Source organism: Pogoniulus pusillus, chromosome 32, assembly GCF_015220805.1.
Source record: "Pogoniulus pusillus isolate bPogPus1 chromosome 32, bPogPus1.pri, whole genome shotgun sequence".
Taxonomy (NCBI): domain Eukaryota; kingdom Metazoa; phylum Chordata; class Aves; order Piciformes; family Lybiidae; genus Pogoniulus; species Pogoniulus pusillus.
In genome coordinates, this window is record NC_087295.1 from 2930932 (window position 1) to 2951739 (window position 20808).

The 20808-nt window shown below is 53.2% G+C and overlaps 2 protein-coding genes across 4 annotated transcripts in view; both read left to right on the top strand.

Annotated features, from left to right (window-relative positions):
- EEPD1 (endonuclease/exonuclease/phosphatase family domain containing 1) overlaps window positions 1-15548 on the top strand; it is a 51493-nt gene extending 35945 nt beyond the window's left edge. Inside the window, exons 2-7 of the mRNA XM_064169787.1 lie at window positions 2627-2678; window positions 6988-7098; window positions 8587-8721; window positions 10999-11131; window positions 14721-14915; window positions 15011-15548. Coding sequence (XP_064025857.1) covers window positions 2627-2678; window positions 6988-7098; window positions 8587-8721; window positions 10999-11131; window positions 14721-14915; window positions 15011-15210 — 826 coding nt within the window. The 3' untranslated portion in view covers window positions 15211-15548. The remainder of the gene's footprint in view (window positions 1-2626; window positions 2679-6987; window positions 7099-8586; window positions 8722-10998; window positions 11132-14720; window positions 14916-15010) is intronic.
- A 2179-nt stretch (window positions 15549-17727) lies between these two features.
- ANLN (anillin, actin binding protein) overlaps window positions 17728-20808 on the top strand; it is a 65751-nt gene continuing 62670 nt past the window's right edge. For 2 of the 3 annotated variants that reach the window (XM_064169816.1, XM_064169817.1), the window contains exon 1: window positions 17737-18881. The gene's annotated coding sequence lies outside the window, so the exon portion shown is untranslated. Of the gene's footprint in view, window positions 18882-20808 lie in introns of all 3 variants that reach the window. The other variant, XM_064169819.1, reaches the window with a different exon arrangement.

The following is a 20808-nucleotide window of genomic DNA, read 5'->3' on the forward strand; positions in this document are numbered from 1 at the left end:
TAACTGGCTATTAGGAGTGATTTTCCAGGGAGCTGACTGCAATCCAGTAGGCAGAGCCAGCTTCAAGGGAAGAAGCATCCTGCAGCTGGCTGGCTGAAGGCTGATGTTTGCTTGTGCTGATTCCTCTAGACCCAGGGAAAAAAACACCTGATGTCACCTGAAGAGACTCAAAATGAAACCTGCTGGGCAAACATTGATGCCCAAATTTGTAGCAGTAGAGGGAAGTCTTTTTCTCACTGAGAGCCAAACTAATCTTGCTGCAAATCACAGAGCAGTGGGGAATGCAGAGTTGCTTCTGGCCCTCCCTGTGCAGGATCTCTGGGGGATGTAAGCATTTTGTGTGGGTTCTTCATCTCTGAGCAAGGGGCAGGATGGACTGAGAGAGCTGGGGGTGTTCAGCTTAGAGAACACTCCAGGGGGACCTCAGTGCTGCCTTCCAATAGCTGAAGGGATCCCACAGGATGGCTGCAGAGGGACTTTTCCTAAAGGTGTCTGGCAACAGGACAAGGGGGAATGGTTTGAAGCTGAGGCAGAGCAGGGTTAGAGTGGGTCTTAAGAAGAAGCTCTTCAGTAGGAGGGTGCTGAGACTCTGGAATAAGCTGCCCAGAGAGGCTGTGGCTGCCTCTTCCCTGGGCATGTTCAAGGGCAGGTTGGATGATGCCTTGAGCAGCTGAGTCTAGTTGAGAGGTGTCCCTGCCCATGGCAGGGATGATGGAGGAGACGATCTCTGAGCTCACTTCCAACTTAAGCCATTCTTCAGGGCAAACTTCCATAATCTTATTGAGGTGAATGAAATATAGTGTGCAGGATTTAGCCCCTAGAGGTAAACTTATGAGCTGCCCAGGGAGGTGGTGGAGTCATCCACCCTGGGCGTGTTTAAAGGTCATTTGGATGTGGTGCTTTGGGCTATCATTTAGGGTGAACCTTGTAGAGTAGGGTTCTAGGTTGGACTTGGTGACCTTGAGGGGCTTTGCCAACCTGGATATGTTTAAGGGTGGTTTGTATGTGGTGCTTAGGGGTATGAGTTAAGGTGAACCTTATAGAGTAGGGTTCTAGGTTGGACTTGGTGATCTTGAGGGACTTTGCCAACCTGGATGTGTTTAAGGGTGGTTTGTATGTGGTGCTTAGGGGTATGACTTAAGGTAAACCTTATAGAGTAGGGTTCCACATTGGACTTGGTGCTCCTGAGGGACTTGGCCAACCTGGATGTTTCTGTGACTAGAAAAGATTCAGTAAATGGAGATATTTGTGGCTGATTGTCAAATGGCCTTACAGGAATAATAACAGTAATTATGGATTCTCTCTCTATTTCCAAACAGTTCTGCTCTTTTCCTTCATCTCTCCCTTAAATTTCTTGAGCTGGGTTGTCTTAATTACTGTGCCTCAGACACAGCCCTGTAAATCCCTGGCAGTGTTTGTTGTGGGACTCACAGAAAGCTGTTGATGCTGAAGAGCAAAGCTGACTTGGAAAGGATAGAGGCTCTGAGGTGACCTTATTGTGGCCTTTCAGTATCCACTGCAGTAAGACTCCCTTTTTTGCTTTCCTTGAACCCATTCCCTTGAGGCTGCTGCTGCTTTCCAGTGAACTTACTGAGAGCAAGATGCCAAAACTTCTCCTATCAGGAGAGACTGAGGGAGTTGGAGATGTTCAGTCTGGAGAGGAGGAGGCTCTGAGGTGACCTTATTGTGGCCTTGCAGTGTCTGAAGGGGGCTACAAGAAAGTTGGAAAGGGACTTTTTAGGCTGTCAGGTAGTGATAGGACTGGGGGGAATGGAACCAAACTAGAAATGAGTAGATTCAGACTGGATGTTAGGAAGGAATTCTTCAGCATGAGGGTGGTAAGAGTGTGGAATGTGTTGTCCAGGGAAGTGATGGAAGTCTCATCCCTGGAGGTGTTTAAAACCAGGCTGGTTGTGGCTCTGGGCAACCAGACCTAGTGTGAGGTGTCCCTGCCCCTGTTAGGGGGATTGGAACTGCCTGATGCTTGTGGTCCCTTCCTACTCTGACTGATTCTATGATTCTAAATTGCAATCTTGTGCTCAGCTCTTTTTGTCTTCAGTGCAGTGCAGCTGAGTGTGTACAGATATCTGAGGGGTGGGTGTCAAGTGGTTGGGCACAGTCTATTTTAATGGTCAGCAGCAATAAGCCAAGGAGCAATGGATACAAAATGGAACAGAGAAGGTTTGACCTCAACATGAAGAGAAACTTCTCTACAGTGAGGGTGACAGAGCCCTGGAACAGGCTGCCCAGAGAGGCTGCAGAGTCTCCTCTGGAGGCTTTCAAACCCCACCTGGATGCATCCTCAGAGTGTTTCCTTGTGTTTGTTCTTCAGAAGATCCTTCAGGGCTGGTGTAGGATATTGGAAATGTAACAATCAGTGCAGTTTCTCTAGGAGGTAAATGCAGCAGGCAACTGGAACAGCCACTTCCAGACAAACCAAGTAACACTGAGCCTCTCTTGCTTTGGTTTATTGCACCCTGAGCACTTCTTTGGTGTCTGTGTCTCTGTATAGAATTCTTTGTGAAGTGAGGAGACAAAAAAAGAGTTTCAGTGCTGCTGTTGTTTGTGTTTCTGTAGCTCTTGCAGCTGAGTGATATTTTCTTTTTCTCCCCCTCTTTTCTTACAGTATCAAGCTTTTGGCTGTGCAGGAGCTGGTCGATAGAGAAGCACTGGAAAAGGTACTTAAAAACCTATCTAACACAGCTCTCATGATACAGTCAGACTCTAAAAGCACTCTGTGTTTACTCCAGTTCCTAAGTAGACAGTTTGAACCAACAAAGCTGAAGGTCTGAAGCACAGTGTCCAAAGAGCCACATTTGAACATCCAGAACAGCAAGAGGTGCCCTGGCAGGGGTGTGGGTTTGATTTGGTGATGGACGAATCAAAGCAGCAAGCAACCCAACACCATCCCTGTGCCTGTTAGCCTGAACTCTCCTCCTGCCTGCCTGGGAAAGGCCTCCCTTAAAGCCTTGCTTTCCAGGGAGCTGGGGATGTGCTGTCCACTGAGTGGCCCAGGCACAGTGTGGTTTGCAAGCAGCCTGTGCTTGGTTCATGTCAGTTGGGGAGGCAGAGCAGTGCTGAACTCAGGGCTTGCTACATCCAAGCATTGTGGTCTGTTCAGGGACTGCATCTCCCTGGGCAGCCCATTCCAATGCCAATCACTCTCTCTGCCAACAACTTCCTCCTAACATCCAGCCTAGACCTGCCCTGGCACAGCTTGAGACTGTGTCCCCTTGTTCTGTTGCTGGCTGCCTGGCAGCAGAGCCCAACCCCACCTGGCTACAGCCTCCCTGCAGGCAGCTGCAGACAGCAATGAGCTCTGCCCTGAGCCTCCTCTGCTGCAGGCTGCACCCCCCCAGCTCCCTCAGCCTCTCCTCACAGGGCTGTGCTCCAGGCCCCTCCCCAGCCTTGCTGCCCTTCTCCAAACACCTTCCAGCACCTCAACATCTCTTGAATGGAGGAGCCCAGAACTGGACACAGCACTCAAGGTGTGGCCTGAGCAGTGCTGATCACAGGGGCAGAAGAACCTCCCTTGTCCTGCTGGCTTCCCCCTGGCCTCGCTGAGCTTGCCCCAGCTGCCACGAGGTTGCCTTTACCTCAAGAGTGCTGCTGCTGTTTCGTTGGGTGTGGGTGGCAAGATGCCAAGGAAGGGCTTGCAGTCACGACAGCCTCATGCTCCCTACCCCCTCAAAGAGGGTTGAAGGCCACTCAGGCTTTAGAAAGGACTCTCTCAGGCACGCAGTTTTGTTGGCACTGTGTGCTGGATGAAGTATCTCTTCCTTTTCCAGAGGACCAGCTCTGGAGAGAGCCCCAGGGACGCTCTTGCCCCAGCGTGTTTGCGAGCACATCGCTCAGTCTTATTTTGGGAAGTCCTTAATTGCAGCTGAAGGATTCTTCTTGGGAAGTGTTAGTTGTGTTTATCTGGGGAAAGGGAAAATAGAAAACTTCTCCTCAGGAACAGCCTGTTTTTGTAGTGGCAGAATAAATCTGTGCAAGTAATTAGCAGACTGAACTGCCTGGCTGGGTGACATTTCACCCTGCTGGCTGCTTTAGCATTTAAGTCATAGAATCAACCAGGCTGGAAGAGAGCTCCAAGCTCAGCCAGCCCAACCTAGCACCCAGCCCTGTCCAACCAACCAGACCATGGCACTAAGTGCCCCAGCCAGGCTTGGCTTCAACACCTCCAGGCACAGAGACTCCACCACCTCCCTGGGCAGCCCATTCCTAGGGGCTCTGGTTTCTAGGAGGGCTGCTGTGTTCCTGTATTACTTTTGAGCTTGTCTATAGCTGTAGAGGTTGCAAATACCTGCTTGTACGTTGTGCTAAGCTGTAAATATAGCTTCATTTCTTTAATTTGCAGCTGCTGAGTCTAGTCTGGGTGATTTTCTTCAGTGGGGGTGGGCAGGCAACACCCAAACCCTCACATCCTCTCTAGCAGCACTGCTCTAGCGGTGCCGTTTCAAGCTACGCTCAGGAACGGGTTTATGAGATGCTGAGCTGCCCTGCATGTTCCCTGCTGCAGCCTTCTCCTTTCTTAGCAGCATGGGGAGAATTTTAACTAGAAACTTGCTTTTGTTTCCTTGAGCCAGCCTGCTGTTTCCTCCAGATATTATCTGAGCATGACAACAAAAAAAGGTGTGACGTCAATCGAGGTTCCAGAATTTCCAGTGTGAAATGCATCTGCTGGAGGCTTTCAGTTATCTTTTGTCTGCTTTGGAGTAGATTGAGCCAGATCAGTGTTTAATCATGACTAAGCCCATTGTAATCTCTGTCCTTTATAAATACTCTCTCAGAGCAGAGCAGGTTGTTTATTTGGGGAAGGGTTGCCCCTAGAGGTGTGCTGATGTTCGAGGCAGGTGCAGTGTGCAGGGGTAAGCCTAGGCACATCGCTGCTTGCAGGCTTAGCATGGTTTAGGTGGGATGGGACCTCAAAGCTCAGCCAGTTCCAACCCCCCTGCCATAGGCAGGGACACCTCCCACTAGAATAGGTTGCTCAAGGACTCATCCAATCTGGCCTTGAACACCTCCAGGGAGGTTGTGGATGACAGAAGCCCCAAATGTGATCTTTGACATACTAGACAAAAACCCATCTGCCATGCAAAGCTATGGATAAAGAGTGTGCTGGTCTGGTGTCAGGTTGGGCTTTTTCATGGCCAGAGGTGTGAAAAAGAATATAAGTAGTATATGAGGTTTTGTTTTTCCAAGAGCTGAGGTGACATATCCTCATATGTCCCTGGAGGTGTTGAAGCCAAGCCTGGCTGGGGCACTTAGTGCCATGGTCTAGTTGATTGGCCAGGGCTGGGTGCTAGGGTGAGCTGGATGAGCTTTGGAGGTCTCTTCCAACCTGGCTGATTCTATATGCTAATGCTAGCAGCCTGGAGGGGTTCCCCTTTAATAACAAGCATCCAGAGAAAGAAGGAAGGAAGGGAAACAGGAATGGAATAAAATGTGAGACAGACTTAACTGACTTCACAGCCTCCTGGACAGTGGTGAAATCAATGCCTGAAGGAAGCACAAATATTTGAGGCTGGCAATGGTTGTGAGTCATTTTATTTATATATATATATATTCTCTTCCTTGTTTTTGTCCTCTCACCATGGGAAAGAATTGCCTGCTCTAAGCAGAGATGGAAATCATTTGGGGAATCCAGTAATGCTCCCAGCAGGAAAGTAGAATGCCCAGTGAGTAACTGGGCTGGCTGGAAGGCTCTGCAGAGCTGGCTGAACTGTGCCTCGATAATGAGGGTTGTGCCTTTTCCCTTATGCCACAGCAGCAGCACAGGGGCTGGTGTCCAGCTAGATGCACAGCCATAGAATCAGGGAATCAACCAGGCTGGAAGAGAGCTCCAAGCTCAGCCAGCCCAACCTAGCACCCAGCCCTGGCCAATCAACCAGACCATGGCACTAAGTGCCCCAGCCAGGCTTGGCTTCGACACTTCCAGGCTCCACGACTGCACCACCTCCCTGGGCAGCCCATTCCAATGCCAATCACTCTCTCTGCCAACAACTTCCTCCTAGCATCCATCCTAGACCTCCCCTGGCACAGCTTCAGACTGTGTCCCCTTGTTCTGTTGCTGGCTGCCTGGCAGAAGAGCCCAACCCCACCTGGCTACAGCCTCTCTTCAGGGAGCTGCAGATAGCAATGAGCTCTGCCCTGAGCCTCCTCTGCTGCAGGCTGCACACCCCCAGCTCCCTCAGCCTCTCCTCACAGGGCTGTGCTCCAGGACCCTCCCCAGCCTTGCTGCCCTCCTGTGGACACCTTCCAGCACCTCAACATCTCTCTGCAATGGAGGAGCCCAGCACTGGACACAGCACTCAAGGTGTGGCCTGAGCAGTGCTGAGCACAGGGGCAGAATAATCTCCCTTGTCCTGCTGGCCACACTGCTCCTGAGCCAGCCCAGGATGCCATTGGCCTTCTTGGCCACCTGGGCACACTAAACCTGAACCTGCTGTGGTACAGCTTGAGACTGTGTCCTCTTGTTCTGTCCCTGTGTGCCTGGTAAAAGAGATCAGCCCCAGCTGGCCACAATGTCCTATGGTTCTGTGAAATCAAAACAGACTAATACAAACATCCCACGTCTGGGAATATTCAGTAGGTGATTGTGGAGCCCCTCAACAGGTGCCATACATGCAGTGCAGCAGCTCTGGAGGCAGCAGAGAGGAAAGCAAGTCAAACCAAGAGTCAAACAAGTAGTTGTGGAGAGGGAAAAAGTAGAGTCTGAGGGAGCAACATTCCATTGCCAACATCTGAACTGATTCTTTTAACTGCTCTTTATCTCCAAGTGATGTGCAGTCTGAGCTGAGTCAGCCTGGGACGTGGCCCAGACCACCTCCTGTGCGAGCAGCAGCACAGGCTGTGCTCCAAGGTGTCTCTTAGCAGTGCCTTATTGCATGCTTTGCAGAGCCTCTCACAGAGCTGGGCTGTTGGGTTTGGTTTGTCTGGGTTTTCTTTTCAGCTGCTGTTTTTCCCTTCCTTTCCTCCCTCTAGTTCTGTGCAGAGCTGAACCAGCCGACGCTGCCGAACATCCGCAAGTGGAAGGGCCCTAGAGGATGCTGGAAGGGTGTTGTATCTGAAAACCTCTCAGGCCAGCTCCACAAGGTACTTTAATCCCTGAGGCTGAACCTGGGCTTTGCTCTTTTCTTTGTTTTTCCTCTCCTTTGTGGCATATTTCGAATGTTGAAGGCAAAACATTTTGCAGACCTCTTCTGGCAAGGTTTGCGTCTCTTGTTTTTCATAGCTGCGCTGCTGCTGTAGGCTTCAGTTTGACTGCAGTTGGGTTTTGGGAGGAGTTGTGCCAAGGGACAGCTCTAAAATGAGTGAGAGATCATAGAATCAGACAGGTTGGAAGAGACATCCAAGCTCAGCCAGTCCAACCTAGCACCCAGCCCTGGCCAAGCAACCAGACCATGGCACTAAGTGCCCCAGCCAGGCTTGGCTTCAACACCTCCAGGCACGGCCACTCCACCACCTCCCTGGGCAGCCCATTCCAATGCAAATCACTCTAGCATCCAGCCTAGACCTGCCCTGGAACAGCTTGAGACTGTGTCCCCTTGTTCTGTTGCTGGGTGCCTGGCAGCAGAGCCCAACCCCACCTGGCTACAGCCTCCCTGCAGGGAGCTGTAGACAGCAATGAGCTCTGCCCTGAGCCTCCTCTGCTGCAGGCTGCACACCCCCAGCTCCCTCAGCCTCTCCTCACAGGGCTGTGCTCCAGGCCCCTCCCCAGCTTTGGCGCCCTCCTGTGGACACCTTCCAGCACCTCAACATCTCTCTGCAATGGAGGAGCCCAGAACTGGACACAGCACTCAAGGTGTGGCCTGAGCAGTGCTGAGCACAGAGGCAGAAGAACCTCCCTTGTCCTGGGGGCCACACTGCTCCTGAGCCAGCCCAGGATGCCATTGGCTCTCTTGGCCACCTGGCACACTGCTGCCTCATCTCCGCTACTCCTTTTAAGTGCCCTCCCAGCATGGCACAGAGGATTTAGCAATGACCTTGGTGTCTGTCAGAGCAGGTATAAACAAGAGCCTTTCTGCATCCCAGTCCTCAGCACTAACTAGAGACATGGAGTGTTCTAGGAGCAGACACTGTGTGAAAGTGCTCAGAAAGTGCTGTCAGTCAGGAGAGACTGAGAAGCAAAGGCACTGCACAGAATTAGTTCTGCTCTGGCTCAAATCAGGGCAGAGGATGGAATGCTGGCAGTCAGCTGGGTGCCCGATGGTTCGTGATGTGATTCTGCTCAGTGAGGCTGCCCTGGGAGCATTCCTCACCCATCTGCTGGGCCTTTGGGCTGGGATGAGATAAAGAAGCATTTCTGCTTGCTGCTTTAGCTCCTGCTGCTAGCCTAGGACTCTGTTTCTCACTTGCACTTGTCCACAGTGAGTTGAGCTTCTTGCTCTCAGCAGGTGCCAAGCCTAAATGGCTCAGCTTTCACTGCCTCTGTGTCTTTGGGCAGTGGTGTTCACCACTGCCAGCCCCAGCAGGGCTCAAAGGTTTCACCTAGGGGGCTGGATTTGGGCAGAATGGTTTGGGTTTTGCCTTCTTACTTCTAACTTTCCTCAGTTATCTTCCTGTTTTGTTCTTCAATTTCAGGGAGCTGAATACTCTGCCTTCCTCTGGGATACCACAGCTGGCATTGACCTGAAGGATGCTTCATCTCAGGAGGCTGCCCAGACCAATGGCAATGGGAGGCACTCATATCCTCACCCCTATCTTGCACACTTCAAGGTAAATGCCAGCATGACCACCACGCCTTTAGGACAAGGAGCAATGGATGGAAGCTGCAGCAAAAGAGGTTCCACCTCAACACCAGGGGGAACTTCTTCACTGTAAGGGTCCCAGAGCACTGGAACAGGCTCCCCAGCGAGGTTGTGGAGTCTCCTTTTCTGCAGACATTCAAGGCCTGCCTGGATGTGTTCCTGTGTGACCTGAGCCAGATTGTATGGTCCTGCTCTGGCAGGGGGGTTGGACTGGATTATCTCATTGGCTTCCTTCCAACCCCTGACATCCTGTGAGCCTGTGAACCCTTGCAGAGCTGAGCTTTTGTTCAGAAACTCTGGGGTAAGATGCTGCAAAGACAAACAGTCCTCTACCAGGGGAGAAGTTTGCTTGAGGCTCTAACCCATCCCATCTCTTCAACACAGTCTCATGCTTTGGTTAAAGGCCAAGGCCATGAGACATACCCAGACATGGCCTTGGTAGGTCTGGCAGACACCAGAATCAGACCTTTCCTCACCTCCTCTGGGAGCAAACCCTGCTGCAGGGCAGTGTTTGGGCAGGTGAGGATGGGTAGGTCTTTGGTAGCATTCCCAGCCACAGTGAGAGTCACAGAAGTCATAGAATGGTTTACTTTGGAAGGAAGCTCAAAGCTCAGCCAGTTACAACCCCCTGTCATAGGCAGGGACACCTCCCACTAGAACAGGTCACTCAAGGCCTCATCCAACCTGGCCTTGAACACCTCCAGGGAGGGATCTTTGATCCCATTCTGTGCTTCTGTGCTCTACAACCTCCCTGGGCAACCTGTGCCAGTGTCTCACCACCCACACTGCAAACAACTTCTTCCTAACATCCAGGTTCAGTCTCCCCTCTGCCAGTTCAAACCCATTCCTTCTCCTCCTGTCATTACAAGACATAGTCAATAGTCCCTCCCCAGCCCTCCTGTAGCTCCCTTCAGATCCTGGAAGACCACTCCAAGGTCTCCTGGAAACCTCTTCCCCAGGCTGCAGAGCCCCAACTCTCATCCTGTCCTCATAGCAGAGCTGCTGCAGCCCTCTCAGCATCTTGGTGGCCTCCTCTGGACTGGCTCCAACACTTCCACGTCCTGCTTGTGCTGGGGGCTCCAGAACTGCACCCAGGACTGCAGGTGGGGTCTGAGGAGAGCAGAGCCAAGGGGCAGAATCCTTTCCCCTGCCCTGCTGCCCACACTGCTCTTGCTGCAGCCCAGCACAGGGTTGCCTGCTTTGTGCCACATTGACATGCAGGCATGAGCTGTGTGGCCAGCAGCCAGCCACAGGGCTGTGACTTGTTAGTGCCACAAACTGTGAGTGGAGAGAGGCAGGCATAGGCAAAACACACCTATCTGCAGCCCTGGGGGCAAGAAGCTGTTTGCTCATGCAAACCAGTTTGCCCAGAGCTGATAAGGGTACCAGGTAGTTTCACTCATAGCTGCCAAAAGGCCTTTGGCCTCTTCCTACCCTCTGCTGGTTTTGAGGCAAATTGGAGTATTTTCATGAGAGAAATTAGTTTATAGGCTATGAAAGGGAAACCAAGGTGATGTCTGCTTCACTCATAGGCTTGCTGAGATGTAGAAAAGCAAGGACACAAACATAGATAAGAGTGTGAGTGTCTCTGTCTGTCAGAGTCTGTGCTCCTGCTTGGGTCTGTGTAACTAATCCTTCTGCTTCTAACCCCCTGGCCAATCCTCCAAACTCACCTTGCACATAAGGCAGACTCTGACATAAGGCAGAGGGGTGGAAAGAAGGTGGAAGGGTGGTTGGAAGCCCCTCCTGGGGACTCTGGTTTCTGGCAGGGCTGTTGTGTTTCTGTATTAAGGTGTTTAAGGGAGGCTGGCTGAGGCTGTGGGCAGGCTGCTCTAGGGTAGGGTGTCCCTGGGCATGGCAGGGGGGTTGGAACTGGCTGATCCTTGTGGTCCCTTGCAGCCCTGACTGACTCTGTGGTTCTATGTATTACCTTAAACCTGCATATTTCTGTCTAGAGCTGCAAATACTGTTAATATCTGCTTGTATCTTGTGCTAAGCTGTGGGTAGAAAGCTTCATGTCTTAACCTCCAGCCAGCTGAGTCTAGTCTGGGTGATTTCATAAGTGTGTGGGGGTGGATAACTCCCAGACCATCACACTCCCTAAAGCCAAACACAGCTCACCGGGAGGGCCCCGAGCCCCTGCTCACCCTGCTCCTGAAAGCACTGGCAGCAAGCAGGTAGCTCTGCTTTGTCACCTTCCCTGCCCTCTCTGCATGGCACTGATCTCTCCTCCTTCCTCCCCCAGGTTGGGATCAATGAGCTGACGCTGGTTAACCTTCACTTGGCCTTGTCACCCTCAGCAGGGGACAGTACTGGGAGGAACCACGACAGTCACAAACTGGCAGCCTTTGCACAGACTCTGCAGGAGACTCTGAAAGGTACAGTGTGTGTGGGGGGGATACTGCATTGTGTGTGTGTGGGAATACTGCAGGTATTCAGTCCTTAGCCTGGCTGCTGGACACTCACACCAGAGATGGGAATCATGGAATCATAGACTCTGCAGGAGACTCTGAAAGGTACAGTGTGTGTGGGGGTACCGCAGGCAGGTCAGCTCTCAGCTTCCCAGGGGGACAAGAGCTATGTCCAGTTCTGGGCCACTCAATGAAAGAGAGATGTTGAGGTGTTGGAAGGTGTCCACAAGAGGGCGTCAAAGCTGGGGAGGGGCCTGGAGCACAGCCCTGTGAGGAGAGGCTGAGGGAGCTGGGGGGGTGCAGCCTGCAGCAGAGGAGGCTCAGGGCAGAGCTCATTGCTGTCTGCAGCTGCCTGCAGGGAGGCTGTAGCCAGATGGGATTGGGCTCTGCTGCCAGGCAAGCAGCAACAGAAGAAGGGGACAGAATCTGAAGCTGTGCCAGGGTAGGTCTAGGCTGGATGTTAGGAGGAAGTTGTTGTCAGAGAGAGTGATTGGCATTGGAATGGGCTGCCCAGGGAGGTGGTGGAGTCTCTGTGGCTGGAGGTGTTGAAGCCAAGCCTGGCTGGGGCACTTAGTGCCATAGTCTGGTCAACTGGCCAGGGCTGGGTGCTAGGTTGGGCTGGATGAGCTTGGAGCTCTCTTCCAACCTGGCTGATTCTATGATGCTGTGAATCCAAACTAGAGGTCTTCTGCAACAGAAACAACTGTGTGGCTCTGTGTGGCTGTCATCCTGGCCTTGTTCAGCCAGGTTGGCCACTTGGAAGAGGTTCTAAGAGCAGAGGTATTTGCAGGCTTGGTGCACGCTCTGTGGTTTCCCTCTTCAGAGCTGCACGAAGCCAGCCTGAGCTGTTTTTTAAGTGCTACTGCTTTAAGCATTTGTGCATGTACCTCGAAATTGGAAAGGATGAGAGTCACCAAAAGGATTGTTTGTTTAATCCCCCGGGGCTGAGCTGAGACACAGCTGAATGTGTAGCTCTTCTGAAATCAACAGAGCTGCATTTCCACTGCAGCTAAATTTATCCTGGCGGCGTTGGGGCTCCTCTTTCATGTGTGTGCTGGCGAGTGGCAGGCACGTTAGCAGAGCCTGCTCCTGCTTGGCTTGGTCTTCCACAACACAGGAGCATCAGATTCCTTCATCCTTGGAGGATGCAGGTCTTGTTTCCTAACCACATGGCAGTGCACGTGTGGTGCTTGGCAGCGCTGGACTGCCTTTTGCTCCAGGTCAGCCCAGCAAGCAGGGGCAACAAAGACTGATTTGGCTGTGGCTGCTGCTGCTGGGGACTGGAGGTTCTGCTCCCATTTTGCTGGTGGACACTTGTAAGCCCTCTGTAAGTACTGAAAGGTCACAAGAAGGTCTCCCTGGAGCCTTCTCTTCTCCAGGCTGAACACCCCCAGCTCTCTCAGCCTGTCCTCGCAGCAGAGGTGTTCCAGAGCCCTCTGCTCATTTCTGTGTCCTCCCCTGGCTCCAGGTCCATGTCTTTCCTGAGCTGAGGGCTCCGGAGGTGGGTGCAGCACTGCAGGTGACATCTCAGCAGAGCAGAGGGGCAGAACCCCCTCCCTTACCACTGCTTTGGATGCAGCCTAGGCTGTGGTTGGTCTTCAAGGCTGCTGAGTGCACATTGCCAGCTGCTGGCCAGCTTTTTGTCCCCCAGCACCCTCAAGTCCTTCTCCAGAGGGCTGCTGTCCCTGATGAAGAATCTACCCTCATGTTCTTCCCACTATCTGCTGCTGACTCTTCTCACTCTTTCCAGGAAGGAGTTGGGACGTTAAGGATCTGTTTAATTCATTCAGGGAAGCAGGTGTCCTACAGGTGTCTCTGGAGCCAGCAGCAAGCCAAGGAAGGTGTCCTGGTTGCTGCAGGGAAGCAGCTTTCACCCCTGCAGGCTTTCTGCAGACACTGAGTAGCTCAGCTCCCAGCGCTGGCACACAGGCAGACGCTGAGCTGCTGCAGCACTTTGCTCTGCTGGCTGAGAGCCACCCACGGGCACGGGGAGAAGTCTCTTGGGCTTCAGTGAGCGCAGAGATGCAGGCAGACCAGGCTGTTTCCTCTGCTGCCCTTCCCCAAGTCGTCCTCCAGGCACTGCGAGGCAGCAGTGGGATGGATTTTGTCGTCGTTCTGCTCCCTCTCCTGGTTAAGCTGCTCCTGCAGCAGGCAGAGGAGCTTTAGCCATGAGCCCTACCTGTGGCACAGCAGACTTCAAGCCCAGGAAGGAAAGATCTTGCACACTTTTCGTGGTTCTCTTCTCTGAAGTCAGCTCTGAGGTCACTTTTGGTGTGGTTTCTGCCTCCTTTTAGCATCTCCTGCCTCCAGGACCAAGCTGTCATTGCAGCAACATCTCTGATCAGCCATCAGCATTCTTGAGTTTGTCTCAGCAGACACTTTTGACAGTGGTTTGAGATGGGCACCAGGGCACATCTGCTGTCCTCTTCCAGAGGCCATCTGCAGCTGTGGAGATAGAAGAGCACACATGGTGGGGATCAAATTAGAGTTTCCTTTCACACTTCATTAGGGATGGGGAAAAAAAAACATAACTGAGGTCACTTTTTGTTCACATGAAGATGATTTTTGTTTTCTGATGAGCATTTCAAGTGAATCTTCTCCTTAATCAGGCCCTAAACAAACTCTGAGGCATCCCAAGTTCAGCAGTATCTCTTCAGCTGGCCAGGCAGAGGAAAGCTGCTGTGGTTGGGGAGTGTCTGTATGGTTTGTGAACTCAGCAGGCTGCTCCTTGGGCTCTCTCTTCCTGGGATCCTCACAAAAGTGACCTTGACTCTTAAGGTGTCAGGACAAGTTAAAGGCAATGTGTGATTGAAGGTGATCTAAGGGCTGGGACACCTGCTATGAAGATAGGCTGAGGGAGCTGGGGGTGTGCAGCCTGGAGAAAAGAAGACTCCAGGGGGGTCTTAGAGCTGCCTGCCAGTACCTGAAGGGATCATGCAGGAAGGCTGCAGAGGGACTTTTCCTGAGGGTGTCTAGAGACAGGCCAGGGGGCAGTGGTTTGAAGCTGAGGTACTGCAGGCTTAGACTGGAGCTGAGAAGAAGTTCTTCAGTAGTATGGTGCTGAGACTCTGGGATAGGCTGCCCAGGGATGTTGTGGCTGCCTCCTCCCTGAAAGTGTTTAAAGCCAGGTTGGATGAACCCTTGAGCAGCTGTGTGTAGCTGAGAGGTGACCCTACCCGTGGTGGGGAGGTTGGAGGAGTTGATCTCTGAGGTCCCTTCCAACCTGAGCCATCTATGGGATTCTTGCAGAAAAATTAAAACCAATAAAGTGACAAAGTCAGTTTAGATTCCTGAACACCTCCAAAGCCTTGAGCTTGTCCCTGCCAGTGAGCAGCAAGCAGAGGGAGCCAGGATGAAGGAGATGGTGCTGCAAAGCAAGCACTGTGCTGCTGGGGTTCACTGTCACAGAGGGAATGGACAGTGATGAAAAAGGCTTTTTAACAGCATTTCCTTCAGGACCTGGGAGTGAAGTCAGCTTTGCTGCTCAGCACTTGTGTCTTTCCTCTCTCCCTCTGGCACTTCTCTGCTCTTCATTCCTGCTTCTCCTGTTTTCTAGGAGAAAAAGATGTCATCATCCTCGGAGACTTCAACCAGCCCCCGGACAGCAGCGACCACGACATCCTGAGGAAGGAGAAGTTCCACCACTTGGTCCCTTCCAGCACCTTCACCAACATCAGCACAAAGAGCCCCCAAGGCTCCAAATCCCTGGATAACATCTGGATCAGTCGGAGCCTGAAGAAGGTCTTCACAGGTAGCTGGTGCTGGGGTTGGCGCAGGGCTCGGGGCAGGCCAGCGGCCAGGGGCAGGCTCGGGCTGACGTCTCTGGGCGCTTCTTTTGTCCCGCAGGCCACTGGGCCGTGGTGCGAGAGGGGCTGACCAACCCGTGGATCCCTGACAACTGGTCCTGGGGGGGGGTGGCCTCAGACCACTGCCCTGTCCTCGCTGAATTCTACCTGGAGAAGGACTGGAGCAGGAAGGAGGCGCCACGGAACGGGAACGGGCTGACGGTGGAGCGCAGCGACTGCCACGCCAAGCACGAGCGGTGACGGCGGCTGCAGACGTCCTCTGCTGCTCCCCCGGGGAGCACCCAAAGACTCTGGCACACCTTTGCCTCAGCAGCAGGGCAGGACTGCCTCCCTCCTCCTCCTCGCTCTCCTACACGCACCTAGCAAGCATCAGCGCTTGATCTCGTTGGCACTGGCTTCTGTGCCCCTCCTGGACAGTGGCAGAGTGTCGCAGGGCAGCAGAGCAAGCTGAAGCTGCTTTGGGAGACACCTGGAGATTTCCACAGCTGGAGATTTCCACTCCTGGAGATGATTTCCACGGCTGGAGACCTGCATAGGAACTGTACAGCAAATAAAGTGTTACTTTTACTACTCTGCAACCTCCTTGCTGAAGTGCAGCAGGGCAGGGCTTTGCCCTGAGGCTGAGGGGAGAAGTTATTTTCCTTTGCCTCCTCAGAAGTTCAGGGAACAACTAAGAGAGACAGCATGGAAATTCTGAGCAAGTAGCAAATGTGGTTCAGCACTGGCAGATGCTGCCAGAGCTAATCCCTCCACGACCTGGAAGGAGGCCTTGAGCATTCCCTCCAAGCCCAGCCTGGAGTGGCTCCAATCTTCCACAGTGCCATGTGGATGTGGGTAGCTCTCAGCCTTGCCTTCCTCTCTCCTTGTGCTCCTGGCAGGCTGGATTTTGTGCCACGAGGGCTTTCTGGAGCTTGGGTTTTGCTTGGTGTGCAGCATTCAGTGTGGGGTTTTTGTCCTGCAGGATAAGCTTCAGGTGCTGGGCAGCCACTGACTAGTCCCTCTGCAGCACCTGCTCAGCTTCTCCAGTGCCCTTTGCTTGGCTCCCTGGTGAGGTTCTTACAGGAGCAGCTCCTGGCCCCTAGCCCTGCGGCTGGCATCAAAGAAATGTTCACTGCAGGGCTGGAGGTTGGTCTAGGTGACCTTAAAAGGTGCTTTCCAACCCAAAACATTCTGTGAGAGCTTTGAATCTTTGTCTAGGAGTCACTGTTCTGAGCGGGGCTCTGCCTGAGGGAGGAACAAATCATACCTTGATAAGATGGCTGTAGATCACAGAATCAAGCAGCTTGGAAGAGACCTCCCAGCTCAGCCAGTCTAACCTAGCACCCAGCCCTAGCCAGTCAACCAGACCATGGCACTAAGTGCCCCAGCCAGGCTTGGCCTCGACACTTCCAGGCTCCATGACTCCACCACCTCCCTGGGCAGCCCATTCCAATGCCAATCACTCTCTCTGACAACAACTTCCTCCTAACATCCAGCCTAGACCTGCCCTGGCACAGCTTGAGACTGTGTCCCCTTGTTCTGTTGCTGGTTGCCTGGCAGCAGAGCCCAACCCCACCTGGCTACAGCCTCCCTGCAGGCAGCTGCAGGCAGCAATGAGCTCTGCCCTGAGCCTCCTCTGCTGCAGGCTGCACCCCCCCAGCTCCCTCAGCCTCTCCTCACAGGGCTCTGCTCCAGGCCCCTCCCCAGCTTTGGCGCCCTCCTGTGGACACCTTCCAGCACCTCAACATCTCTCTTGAATGGAGGAGCCCAGAACTGGACACAGCACTCAAGGTGTGGCCTGAGCAGTGCTGAGCACAGGGGCACAAGAACTTCCCTTGTCCTGCTGCCCACACTGCTCCTGAGCCAGCCCAGGATGCCATTGGCTCTGCTGCCCACCTGGGCACTGCTGCCTCATCTTCAGCTCCTCTCTGCCAGCACCCCCAGGTCCTTCTCTGCCTGGCTGCTCTCAGCCACTCTGTCCCCAGCCTGTAGTGCTGCTTGGGGTTGTTGTGGCCAAAGTGTAGAACCCTGCACTTGGCCTTGTTCAATCTCATCCCATTGGCCTCTGCCCATGCAGCCTGGCCAGGTCCCTCTGCAGGGCTCTCCTACCCTGCAACAGCTCTACAGCTGCTCCTAGCTTGGTGTCATCTGCAAACTTACTGATGCTAGATTCAATTCCCTGCTCCAGATCATCAGTAAAGATATTGAACAGGACTGTGCCCAGCACTGATCTCTGAGGCACACCACCAGTGCCAGCTGCCAGCTGGATGTGGCACCATTCACCACCACCTGGATGTGATCTGCAAGGGCTGATGCACTGCATCCAACTCTGCCCATCAGTCTTTATCAGTTGATATCTTCTGCCAACCCAGGCAGTTGTGCATCACTCTGGAGTGTGGACACAGTTTATGACCACACATCCATCCTGTGGCACGTCCTGGATGGAGTGAGGATTGCTTCTGTGCATGTCCCAGGCAGGAAGAACTTCACTCAGCAAGCTGCCAGGGCAATTCCAAGGCTGGAGCATTACCTTTGCTGCCTACCTAAAATTCTTTAAGTGGCAGTGAATAAAGCAGTGACCTCCAAGGGAAACCTGCAAGGACATGGAAAAGGAAATCAGCCTCTGCAGGAGACATTGGTGGAGTGTGAAAGATGCTGAGCTGCTCTAGCCCAGGGCCTTCTGCTTCAGGCTGCAGCTGACCACACATTTAGCTGCTGAGTAGGAAGGAAAGATGTCTGGCACAGCTCACTAGGCTAGAAAGGCAAAAGTGCTCCTGGCACCAAAGGAGATGTCGTCACCGAGGGCTTGGGAGCAAAGCAGTGTTGGATGCTTCTAGCATTTTCCTTGCTTCCAGCTTCCTGAAGTGTCATCATCTTATTTCAGTTGGTGGCAACTGAATGCAAACCCACACAGCTGCATATTTCACACAGCTTTTCTGGCTCCAGGTGCAGCACTCACCCTGGAGGCAGGGGGAACAGGCTGGGTGTGACTCAGGAGATGCCACTGTTGCCTTTGTTGAATTTCATTCCATTTCTGCCTGCCCACCCCTGAAGCCTGCCCAAGTCTGGCTGAATGGCAGCACAGACTCCTGGGGTGGCAGCCCCTCCACCCAGCTTGGTGCCATCAGTAAACTTGCTGACAGTGCCACGAGATTTGGGGTCATTCAGCCTGGAGAAGAAAAGACTTCTAAGAGACCTTATTGAAGCCTTCTAATACTTGAAAGGGGCCTGTAAGAATCAGAGAATCACAGAATCAGTCAAGGTTGGAAGGAACCACAAGGATCAGCCAGTTCCACCCCCCTGCTGTGGGCAGGGACACCCTAACCTAGATCAGGCTGGCCACAGCCTCGTCCAGCCTGGCTTTAAACATCTCCCTGGGCAACCCATTCCAGGCTCTCCCCACTCTCATGCTGAACAGCTTCCTCCTCAAGTCCTCAGAAAGATGGACTTTATCAGAGCCTGTTGTGACAGGCCAAGAGGTGGTGACTTTAACAAAGGGGAGCTGTAGACTAAGTAGAAGGAAGAGATTTTGAACCCTGAGCAGTGCTTGGGTAGTGTTTCCCTGCTTTAAGTACCTTTGGAGGCTGAAAGGAGTTTGTAGCTCGAAAGAAAACTGCAAAGGAGCAGACCCCCTTTAATCTGCTGCAGGTGTAAATAATAGCAGAGGCAACGAGGCCTGCAGAAGCACCTGCAGGTTGTCTGGGGAGAGGTTGATCTGCCAGCAGCAGTGCTCACAGCTGCAGGAGGGGCCCCTTGATGAGGGCTGCCACGTGGGGGAAAGGAGCAGAGCCAAGCGCAGAAGCCTTGTGTGAGCTGCAAGGAAGGTTGGTGAAGTTGCTCTGCTCTGCCCTGTCCTGCCCAGCCTGCTGCGAGAAAGTTGGGAGCTCTGGAAACGTGATTGTTTGGTGAGCAGAAAGGTGCCTTGGAGTGAGGTGAGTCCTGCAGGGTCGGAAGGGGGAGGGTGGAGGAGTTTGATGCCTGCTGGTGGAGCTCTGCCTTGTACGGGGCATTGAGGGGGAGGGTAGAGGAGTTTGGTGCCTGCTGGTGGAGCTCTGCTTTGTATTAAGGCATTGGGGGGGGGGGGGGGGGGGGAGGATAGAGGAGTTTGATGCCTGCTGGTGGAGCTCTGCCTTGTACGGGGCATTGAGGGGGAGGGTAGAGGAGTTTGGTGCCTGCTGGTGGAGCTCTGCTTTGTATTAAGGCATGGGGGGGGAGGATAGAGGAGTTTGATGCCTGCTGGTGGAGATCTGCCTTGCATGGGGTATCAAGGGGGAGGGTAGAGGAGTTTAATGCCGGCTGGTGGAGCTCTGCCTTGTATTATGCATTGAGAGGGAGGGTAGAGGAGTTTGATGCCTGCTGGTGGAGCTCTGCTTTGTATTAAGGCATTGTGGAGGGGAGGGTAGAGGAGTTTGATGCCTGCTGGTGGAGATCTGCCTTGCATGGGGTATCAAGGGGGAGGGTAGAGGAGTTTGATGATTGCTGGTGGAGATCTGCTTTGCATGGGGCATCAAGGGGGAGGGTAGAGGAGTTTGATGATTGCTGGTGGAGCTTTGCCTTGTATTAGGCATCGAGGGGGAATGTAGAGGAGTTTAATGCCTGCTGGTGGAGATCTGCCTTGCATGGGGTATCAAGGGGGAGGGTAGAGGAGTTTAATGCTTGCTGGTGGAGATCTGCCTTGTATTAGGCATCGAGGGGGAATGTAGAGGAGTTTAATGCCTGCTGGTGGAGATCTGCCTTGCATGGGGCATCAAGGGGGAGGGTAGAGGAGTTTAATGCCTGCTGGTGGAGATCTGCCTTGCATGGGGCATCAAGGGGGAGGGTAGAGGAGTTTGATGCCTGCTGGTGGAGATCTGCCTTGCATGGGGTATCAAGGGGGAGGGTAGAGGAGTTTGATGATTGCTGGTGGAGCTTTGCCTTGCATGAGACATCAAGGAGGAGGGTAGAGGGGGAGAGGAGTTTGATGCCTGCTGGTGGAGCTCTGCTTTGCATGAGTTATGTGCCTGGTTGCTTCATGTTGGGAGTCTGCATTGCCTGATCAGCTCAGGGGTGTCACTGATTTGCAGAAGCTTTGCCTTTTTGCGTGTGTGACATCCTTGGAGGGTAATGGAGTTGAGAGTTCCAAGAGGGTTTGTCACGCTGGGGCGGTTCAGAACCTGAAGTGGTGGCTGCCTTCCTCCTGTGCCTCTGGGAGCAAACCTGTGTGGCACATTTTATGTCAAGATGGTTATGGGAGAAGCTAGGCTGGCCCAGCTTTCTGCAGCTGCAGTGAGTGCCCTGGCATCACCAAGGAAGGTGGCACAAAAGGCAGCTCTTGCAGGGCAGGCCCTGAGGTGAGCCAGCAATGTGCCCTCTTAGACAGGAAGGTCGATGATATCTTGGGGTGTGTTAAGAAGAGTGTGAGCAGCAGATGGAGGAGCACTGTGTCCAGCTGTGGGCTCCTCAGGCCAAGTGTGACAGGGAACTCCTGGAAAGAATGTAGTGGAGGGCTGCAGAGAAGGCTCTGGAGCATCTCCCTTACAAGGAAAGGCTGAGAGACCTCTGGAGAAGACAGAGGGGATCTCATCAGTACCTGAAGGGTGGGTGCCAAGAGGATGGGGCCAGGCTCTTGTCAGTGGTGACCAGTGGGCATGAACTGAAACAGAGGAGGTTCTGTCTGAGCTGGAGGGAAAACTTCCTCTGAGCACTGGCTGTCCAGAGAGGCTGTGGAGTTCCCCCCTCTGGAGAGATGCAAAACCCAGCTGAAGGTGATTCTGTGCAACCAGCTGTAGGTGATTGAGGGAGATTGGACTAGGCTGATCTCCAGGGGTCCCTCCCAACCCCTTACTGCTCTGTGAAAGCAGCACTGACACACCTGGGTGT